This window comes from Mus caroli, chromosome 10 (genome assembly GCF_900094665.2).
Source record: "Mus caroli chromosome 10, CAROLI_EIJ_v1.1, whole genome shotgun sequence".
In the NCBI taxonomy this organism is placed as follows: domain Eukaryota; kingdom Metazoa; phylum Chordata; class Mammalia; order Rodentia; family Muridae; genus Mus; species Mus caroli.
In genome coordinates this window covers 108,298,478-108,309,069 of record NC_034579.1, presented here as the reverse complement: position 1 = coordinate 108,309,069, position 10,592 = coordinate 108,298,478, and the positions used below count along the sequence as shown (strand labels likewise).

General features: G+C 40.2%; 1 protein-coding gene across 1 annotated transcript in view; it reads left to right on the top strand.

Moving 5' to 3' along the window:
• Window positions 1-10,592, top strand: part of Lgr5 (leucine rich repeat containing G protein-coupled receptor 5) — a 132,544-nt gene that overhangs the window by 76,400 nt on the left and 45,552 nt on the right. The window contains exon 3 of the mRNA XM_021173502.2: window positions 5,651-5,722. Within this exon, the coding sequence (XP_021029161.1) occupies window positions 5,651-5,722 (72 nt within the window). The remainder of the gene's footprint in view (window positions 1-5,650; window positions 5,723-10,592) is intronic.

The following is a 10,592-nucleotide window of genomic DNA, read 5'->3' as shown; positions in this document are numbered from 1 at the left end:
TAATAAAAATTGTTTAAATAAAAAAATTTAAAATTTTTAAAAGATTTATATTTTATTTATTTATATGTATGTGTCTACACTGTCACTGTCTTCAGACACACCAGAAAAGGGCATTGAATCCCATTATAGGTGGTTGTGAGCTACCATGTGAATTGAATTCAGGACCTGGGAAATGAATCCAGGACCTCTGAAAGAGCAGTCACTGCTCTTAATTGCTGAGCCATCTCTCCAGCCCTAAAAATATTTTTTTTAAATACAGTATAATCTGATCATGGTTTCCCCTACCCCATCTCCTCCCAGATCTCAAACCTCTCCGACACTCCCCCCCCCACACCCCATCCCCACAGAGCTCAGGGCACCATGAAGAAGAAGTGGAAAGAGTGTAAGAATCAGAGAAGTAACCCCACCCCCATCCAACTCCATGTCTTCTTTTTCTCTCTCTTCAGAAAACAGGAAAAACAAACAAATGGGGAGAAAGAAACAGAATAAAATGAAGTAAATAGACAAAAAAAAAATCAAAACACTAAGAAACATACACATGTAGACACAAGAGACAGAAAGAGGCAGAGACAACACTTTTAAAAAACAAAACTTGGAAATCCAAACAGATAAGCAAAAAAATAATAATAATAATAACAAATAAGTTTTTTTAAGTGCCAAAACAAAACATTATGAGACAAAACATCTTCAAAAAAAAATCACTGGATTCATTTTGTGTTGACCATCTAGAGCTGAGTATAGGTCTCCTTTAGTTGTAGATTTCATTCTCTATGGGAGAGAATGTTTTTTGTAAGAAGTTGTCAGTTGTAGATGCTTCTGGGTTAGGGGTGTGGAGTTGTGGTCAGTTCACCTCTCAGTGCTGGGAGCCCATCTGACTCGGACACTCGCTGGCTCTATGCATGCCGCTTTCGTCTCTTGTGAGTTCATACGTAGGCCAGTGTCTTCCATCCCATTGAGGACTGAGTGTTTCGGGCCTCCCACTCTCTGCACATTGTCCAGTTGTAGGTCTCTGTATTCGTTCGCTTCTCTGGTGCTGGCTGAGTGAGACACTGACCTATAAGTAAATTCAATAAGTAGCTCTTGGGTTGATGTCATGGACAGCTCCTTCTATAGAGTATGCATACTCTTATTCAGAATTTCGTATTGTAACTTGTATCACTACTCAGATTCAGGTGGGCAGTGCATGATACACTCCTGCCTCCAGAATGTTGCTCTTCCCTTTTTAACCAAAGACATTACACCTTGACTCTAGTGGTGTGTTCATAACAATGTAAATTGTTTCTTCTTCTACACCAGGATCTGCTACCTCCACTGTTTCTCTAGTATCCCCTACACCAGGTCTCCTGTCTGAATACCCTAAGTGCTTTTGTTCTTGGCCCTTTAGGATATTCCTATAAGAAGAATCCATTCAAAATGCAGGCTTGTTCACGTCATTCTCTAACTCTTGCAGACCATATGAGGTCCTCCATCGCCATTTAAGCACCAGCCCTGGACAGCCTCTGACCCCAATCCCTGGCATTCTCTGCTTAGCCAGTCTCCATACTCGTCCTGTAGAAGCATCTAGACCACACCACAAGCACAGTACTCTACCCTGCCCTTCACAGTATAGCTCAGACCTCTGTTGAAATATCCTCAAAGCAGAAAGGCTCCCCTATACCCCCTATACCACAGTATCAAAAATAATCACCCTCCACGACCACAGCCCACAGTTCCCTATCTCTTTACCTTTGTTATTCTTTTCTTAGAAAACTTTTCATGTTATGTTGTTTGTTTACCTTTGGGTCCAATGGCAATGCCCTTGCCATTAGAATGTAAGCTCAATGAGCTCAGAGGTGGAGGGGCTCCACTACTGTAACACCAAAGCAGTCCCTGCACGGGGGCTCAACAAAATGCTCGCTGGATACAAGCTTGTATGAAAAAAAAAAATGATAGCACGCGTTTCTTCTCAACTCCAAATGGCTGTTAGGCACACAGAAGCCGGCTATGTTGTGATAGCTCAGGTGTGCCAACTGCAGGTTAACAGTACAAAGATAAAAGGCAGCAGAAGCAAAGACAGCGAGTGTGGACGATTGGGACAGCTTTGTAAACATGATTCCTTGGGACCAGCGTTCGCGCAGGTGTGATACTTCCTTGCCAGCTAAATAAGCCTTCAATCATCCACTTGTTTGCAGAAGATAACCCAGGCTTATATTGATCCAGTTAGTCATCCAAAAGAGTCCGCAAGGCTGTGGGACAGTTTGGATCCACAGCTCCACAACGTTATCTGGGGGCCCAAGTCACTTCGCTCCTTTGGGGGAGGGTGCACTCTTGTGTGTGAGTGTGGGCACATGCACGTACCACTGCTTGCAGGTGGCAGTCAGGAAACAACCTCTGGTGTCCTATTTGTTTGAGTGGAAATCTCTTTATTATCTAATACCTAACTGAGTCAAGCTTCGGGGAGTCTCTTGTCTTTTCCTCTCAACTACTGCTGAGCAACTGGCATTGCGGGCGAGCACTCCTGCACTTGGCTTAAGTTGCCTCTGGGGATCAGATTTGGGTCCTTACACCTGTACATCTAGCATTTTACCCACGGAGCCATCTCCTCAGCCCTCTCCACTCTTCCAATCAGAATCAGTGATGGTGTTTCAGCAGTCGTCTCCACAGGACAGGCAAGGTTGAGGAAGTTGGGAACAAGCAACGTCCTTTTAGGAGATGATGGAGAAGCTGCACGTAGCATTTTTATATAGTCTGACTTAGTCATGTAACCACAGGAAGATGGGGAAGGGGCATGGGAACGGCTACAAAGGCTCTAAATAAGTATCCATGCCTGTAAACTCTTAATTCTATTAGGGGAAATGGCCCTTGGAGAAGGGAGTGACCCATACTGGAGGACCGTTGTTGGTCCTAACTACTAGCTAAATGCTACTTGGGCAATGCACCATGCCCCCAGCATTTCTTGAGAACTTTAGACTAGGTTCAGAGGGCAAGCCCTGGGGTATGTGTTACATGACAAGCAGAATACAAAGCACAGATCCTATAACCCACCATCCGGGTAGAAACTGCTACCAAAGGAGTTTAGGGTATAGAAATTAGAAATCTCAGAAATGAGGTTGCTTCGAAAGACAAGAAGGGAGCAGAAGAAGATGATTCTAGGCCAGTGGTTCTCAGCCTATGGGTTGGGACCCCTTGGGGGGGGGGAGTCAAATAATCCTTTCACAGAGTCGCATAGCAAATATTCCGCATATCAGATATTTACATTAAAGTTCATTACAGTGGCAGACTTACAGTTACAAAGTAGGAACAAAACTAATTTTATGGCTGGGGTCACCACACCATGGAACTATATTAAAGAGTTCTTAACAGCATTAGGAAGGCTGAGAGGCTCTAGATGAAGCAAAGACATGGCTCCCCTCATGGGCTAGTTCAGAGGAAGAAGCTGGGTGCTTTTTTCTCCCGGGTATAAAAACTGGCAAGAATTCTTTAGTGAATTCACTAATTCAACAAGAACTGACCATACAAAGATTATCGATGAACCTACAGTGACTGGGAGCAGGGAGAGGATGAACTGAGGGACTGGGCAGAAGAAGATCACAAGGTTTCTTACAGAACAGATGTATGGGGAAATTCTAAGCCCTTTGGAATCACCTTGGTCAAATATTAAGTGGAATTACATCTGATTAACGCGTATTTTCTGAAGACCTGCCATGCTGAGGTTAGTGGATCCCAACTTTTTGTTCACTGTATATATTTAAAACCGAATATTTCTTCCTTAGTCTTTTTTCCACAAATAAACCTGGTACACAGCAATCATCCCTTGGTTTTTATTCTGGAGTTTAATTATTAATTTCAGAATGAGGTCCTACATTGTTTTGCTGTTTGAAAAGCATTTTCATGGCCCATGAGGACTATGGGAAGAAGAACACAGAATGCAAACTCTCTAAGTCTTCCAAATTACATCTGTCACAGGAAGAAAGAGCACGCACAAATTATCACAAGACAAAATAATGCCGTCATGGGCCTGGAAGGGACCTGGGGTGTCCTCTTGCCTGAGCGTTCCATGTTGTTAGTGATACGAAGGAGCACAGGAATTTCTACTGACTTAATAATTCAGAGCACACACAAGAATATGGGCAAGGTTTTTGTGAGAAGCACAGACCCGTTGGTATTAAACTCCTTCTAAAAACCAGGATTACAGATACTGTGGTGCAGTCATTTGAATTGGACAAATACTTGTTGGTGTCGTTATTTCTGTTTTGTTGGTTTTGAGTTTGAGACACTAGTATTGCATGCCTAAACCATCACACCTGGCTTCAAATGCTTTGTGTGTGTATGTTTGTGTGTGTGTGTGTGCACATTTGCCACATCTGTGCATGTGCTGGAGACCAGAAAAGTGTGGCAGCAGCTGGTTGTATGGGCAGTTGAGAGGTACATCATGTAGAGACTCGGAACTGAACTCGGGTCCTCTAGAAGAACAACAAGTGACTTAACCTCTGAGCAAATCTCTCCAACCCAAGTATCTTTGATACAAATACTATTTAGTTCTATTTGTAAGATAACTGCATTATTTGTTTAAATATCCATGTGTGGTTGAGTGTCAGTGGAATGGGCTAGCAAGTGGATGGATATTTAAAGTTGTACAGTGACTGGCTTCTTTCAGTCACGACACTAGTTCTGCATGATGGATTCTCTGCCTTTGGATATAATATTAAGAGAATGTATTTGAGGCCATCAGGCCCTTCAGAAAAGAAGTTCTACTCAAGTGGACCAACTCTACCTTTACCCCTAACATACATCTTTACTGCTGCAAGATGGGGCTGTCTTGACCTGCGGTGTTCTGACTCTAGCATGAGATGAGATTCTCAGCAGATTCTGAGCTCTTCTGGCTCATATTAGCCTAGGGTTTCCTGCTTGATATTACCACCAAACATCCTGGGCTATGGCTTCCATGTGGCTTCTAAATTAGTACAGAACCAAGCATTGGAGTTGCATAGTCATTTTGCATATTTTTTCAATGAAATGATTGTAAGGATAAGTTTTCAAATGTCACTAGGAAAAGATGACAGAATTTGCCATGAAGTCATCTATCTTAGCACATCTTACACTAAGCTCTCTGTTTCCAATTTAAGGTATTAGCCAATTAAGGCTAATTAAGGCCAATTAAGGCATGTTAAATTAAGCTTCTCTATCTTGTGGTTTAGGAACAAACTAGATGTGATAATACACATTCTTATTTTACAATATTTAAAAAATGAATATATCCTGGTCTAATTACAGTGAAAATATTCTTGTTTGATTATTTCCTATTATAAAACAGTGGTTGTAAAACTTAAGTCCCATTTTGATATGACAAGTTTGTTTCAAATTACTATGAAGTTAGTTTTTTGTTTAAAAACTTAGAGGCAAGAATAGATACATATAGAGTACAAGCTGTTAAAGGACTTAGCGTAAAATAAGTTATTTCATTTTTTTCTTAGGCACCTCTTCTGCCAACACTTTCTTGGAAATTTAAAGTGTTTGCAAAATATAAGAAAACAAGGTTCTTTACAATTGCCTGTGTGACCTGAACATGCTTATATGGCATTTTTAACAGTGAAATGATTCACACTTGAAGAAAACCGTGCTGACTGTGTCTTTCTCTCCCCGTCTCTCCCCTCACCACTGAACCCCACAGACGTCTTGCTGGAAATGCTTTGACATACATTCCCAAGGGAGCGTTCACGGGCCTTCACAGCCTCAAAGTGCTGTAAGTAAACCAAGTGTTGTCGCTTGAAGACAGTCGTGATTTTCATGTCACATGACTACTAATTAATGTGCAAATATGGGGTGCAATTTGGATCTTTGAGGTGACTCAATGAAGTCCCTCTCTGCCTGTGCTGATGTCATAAAGCCATGTCATACTTGGCTGTGATCCGTGTGTGACAGTTCCTCTCTTCTCCTCTAGCATTATGTCTAAAGTCACTGGCCTCTAAGTAACCACCTTACCTACTCACACATGCAAGAATGTCTTTCGTTCTCCATGTCATGCAGTTGGGGAGCATGTCCCTAGAGACTCTGGTCACTAATTGAATAGCTCACTGTGGTACCAGCATATGAGATCACAGCTTCAAATTTCCTTGAAGTTTGCTTCCTTAGGATAAACCAAGTAAGGACCCACTCAAACATACTAAATTTGGGTGCGTAAGTAGAAAACCTGGTGTACGGCCTAGCCAAGTGGACAGCCGTTCATTAAGAAATGTTGGATTAGGGATGTAGCTTACTGGTACACTTGCCAACTATACCCAAAGCCCTGAGTTCTATCCAAGGGAGAGAGTTGGGGAGCAGAAGAAAGGAAGTCTTAAATGTGTTTATACATAAATGTCCTTAACATTCATTGTCCACTTCCAAATTTGTTGCCATAAAATTCAGTACTATTGCATTCTATCTTACTTTGAATTTCTATTACTGTATTGAGACACCAAGACCAAAAGCAACTTAGGGAGGAACGTTTTTACTTGCCTTACATATCCCTAACTACAGTCCTTCAAGGGAAGCCAAAGTAAGAACTCAAACTTGGCAGAAACATGGAAGCAGGAGCTGATGCCCAAGCCATGGAAAGGTGCTGTTTACTGGCTTGCTCCTCCTGGCTTGCAGAGCCTGCTTTCTTCTAGCACCCAGATCCACCAGCCCAGAGATGTTACCACCCACAATAAGCTAGGCCTCCCACATCAATCACTGATTAAGAAAACAGCCTACAGGCTTCTCAGGCTTGTCTGATCTTGTAGAGGGATTTTCTTAATTGAAGTTACCTCTTCTAACTTGTGTCAAGTTGACAAAAAAAACCAAAACAAACAAACAAACAAACAAACAAAAAAACCTATCCAATACAAATTCTTCTTCTTCTTCTTCTTCTTCTTCTTCTTCTTCTTCTTCTTCTTCTTCTTCTTCTTCTTCTTCTTCTTCTTCTTCTTCCTCTTTTTCCTCTTCCTCCTCCTCCTCTTCCTCCTCCTCCTCTTCCTCCTCCTCCTCTTCTTCTTCTTCTCCTCCTTCTCCTTCTTTTCACAGTCAAACTCTGTTTCAGTGCATCCTGGTTTGGAGCATCTAAGTAAAGAAAATGGTAAAAGTTTCAAGTCACTTAAATTTTATCCACAAAACAATATCTTGATTTAATTTCTTTTTCATTGAGATAAAAGTTAACTCTCCAAAAGCACTGGATTTATTTATGCCTACTAAAAATTGCTCCAGTAGCCCAAGATACATGTACATTTTTAAAAGCTTAATTAAGTTTAATATTTTATTAAAAATTAAATTTTATAGCAGAATCATTGTTTGTTCCTCTAATATTACTGGGTTTGACTTCCCTTCTATTTGGGTCATTTGTGCTATTAACAGAAATATTGTAGGCCATATTGCCAACCCTGATGCTAACTTATTTTATATGTTAGCACCAGGTACAATAAACCTACATCTCAGAGAACCCAGCAAGATGTTTGAACCATTCAAAATGCATCATGAAATTCAAGTTTAAATGTTAAGACTAAAATAATTTTCTCATGGCTGTTCATATACAGTAAAATATTTGAATGGTGTTAAATAAATTATAGTGTAGAGTCTGGAGAGACGGTCTAGTGGTTAAGAACTGCTCTTAAAGAGAACCCCAAATTGAATGTCAGCAACCACATAGCAGTTCACAGCCACCTATAACTTCAGTTCCAAATGCCCCCTTCTGGCCTCCACAGTCTCCTGTCAGCTCGTAAACATATAGACAAGCACACACATGTACAGTTAATTAAAAATAAATAAAAAATAAATTATACTGTAATCAACTACTTCAACTCATTCAACAAACTGTATATTTAGTATATGAGTTAGTGTGTATATATGTGTGTGTAAGTGTATCTCAAGCCAGCATGTTTTATTTGAAATACTAGTATCAAATGAATGGCAGTGGATTATAGGATACTAAGTGTATATGACATCAAACTACACAGAAATATAATTTTAAATCCTTATTTTTAATTAAGCCTGAACTACTCAAGTTTTATACATTATTTTTTCCACCACAACATCATTTACTTCTCCTAATTTTACCATATATAATTCTAATTGCACCATCTTTCCATTGAATGCTTCTCATAATTCACTACATGTCCCATAAATTAAAGAAGGTTATTAGTATATCCCAGCTCTCTAAAAAGTACCTGAATCACAGTATACACCCAGTAAACATTTGTGAAATAAGAAAACAGACATTCTACACATCATCACTGTCTTAATTTTGTATGGTGTGAACCCACTGTTTCAAGTTTATTTATAGAATATTTATTGGGCACTTAGCAAGAAAGATGCCTTTGCCTGATATGGATCTCTGCCTGCAAGCAGGTTTCATGTGCCCAGAATGGTTCTGCACACATTCTTGCTGCTTCTTGCATTGCATTTTGCCGAAACACTCTAGACAGTGTTGGCCTGAACTGGTTTTGAAGATGAGTCTTAGAAGCTAAGCTTGAATATGGTTCAAGTTGGTCCCTCAAGGGTTCATGTGCTAGACATTTGGTCCTAGTGGGGGGAATGCTGAGACTGTAGAACCTTTAAGGGATGGAGCCTGAAGGCCACCAGGTCATTAGAAGAGCTGTTCTCAGAAGGATCAATAAAATTCTCACCAGGACTCTGGGTAATTCCCCAGAGTGTGAGTATGCGTTGTAGAAAGGGCAAACCTGGACCCCCGGAGCCTGCAGCTTCCCATCAGACCACGTGGTTGCTTCCTTGCCCATTCCTATGAAGAAAGGAAGGATTTGTCATTAAAAATCTCCTTTTATCCATTCCTGACTAACCAATTTTTCCAGTCTTCTAAGTCAGGGATTTAGCAAGGCTTGGCGATTGTGATGCCCATAGTGTCATGAAACAAATCATTACCAGAAATCACTACTAGATCGATGAAACGGATCATGGGATCTAGACATCAAGCAGATCGCCTCTGCTTCTTGGACAGAGTATATCTAGAGATGTGATCAACTGTACAGCCATAAAGCTATGAAACACTCACTCAGTCCAGTCTAGAGTTCAGCCCTGACTTCCTATGAAAGAGATTTCCCTGCAGAAAGAAAACACAGAAGCTTGAATCTGAGAGTACAACTTGGAATTAACCCTCCATGTAAGAGGTCCTGAGAGAACAGTATACTCAGAGGCACACAGATGGGAAAGACCTGGAATAAAGAGGTCGCTCCAAACGGGTTCAGACTCCCGCATTTAAAAGAGAGTTTTGAAGGTTAGAAGAAAAGCCTCAAGATTGCCACATTAGGCAGCTCGAGAATCATGTTAAAACAACGTTAATTTTTTTTCTAAGTGCAATGGGGAGCTGAAGAAAAGGTCATAGGGAAGAAATGCTCAGACTTTACAATTTAGTTAAGATCCCTAACACATTTTGAGGGTTGAGGGGCAGCAATGTCCTGCAGGAATTTTATTAGTGTTATTGCTGACTTAGAGACTGATATTCTACAAAGATCCAACTCATTAAATAACTTAAACTACCTTGACATCAGAGCAACTGTGCTCAGCATGGAGGCTCTGCCTGCTATGGAGTATTTAAAGACTGTGGGGATAGCTTTCTCCAGGTGTGATCTCAATGTGGAGTGTGAGCCAGGCTAAAGGAAGTTATCGCCCATTCTCCTTGACCCCTGACTATGCCCTGCCATCAGTGCAAGCCACCACTACCTTAATGTGTAACTCTACTGAAAGGTTGTATAAGGAGCCATCATATTTTGCATAGGAAAATGTAGGTGGATTAGGTACATCCTATTCAAAACCATTGAATAGTTGATTAAATTTGTATGTTACTAGTTTATTTCTAGTATTATAGGCTTTCTAATGGCATGTTTATGTCAAAGTAGTATTCAGTAGATTCAGTTCAAAAGCAACAAAACAAATTGTATATAGATATACACATATTAGATAGATAGATAGATAGATAGATAGATAGATAGATAGATAGATAGATAGACAGACAGACAGATAGACAGATAGATGTAATACTTGTTTGAAATTTATTAAGTTAGTAGAAAGGTAAAAGAAGCTAAGATAAAAAGTCACATTGGATTTAGTTAGCAAAGTTTGCTTTATAAATTTTCACACTGCTTCCTTTTAACTAATTGGGGCACAATCATATACAGTTCATATTGTAGCTATTATTCAATGATTTATTATTTGGGGATGGCCCATTGCTTTTAAAATCTTATTCTTCCCCTGCCTAACAAGCTTTTCTGCCCAACTTTGAAGAAGGTAGTTTGGGAACTGCTCACGTTTCCCAGTCAACCTTAAATCGCCATGCTGCGTGGAGGGAAATGATCTCCAGTGTCCTCCAAAGTGCTGGAGAAGGAATGCTGACTTAAGGCATAGGGAGTCAGTTTGACTCATCCTGGGGATGCCCCTGTGTGACTTCTACCTCTTCACCTGAACTGCAGCCCCACTGATTTGTTAGGGGTCACTCTTTTTTTCTTTCCTTTTTTTTTTCTTTTCTTGGTTTTTTTTTTTTTTTGGTTTTTTTTTTTTTTTTTTTTTTTTTTTTTTTTTTTTTTTTGACCTAGGATTTGTACTGTTTGTAAGATGTGCTTTGCTAATGGTGACACTGAACTACTTGGATT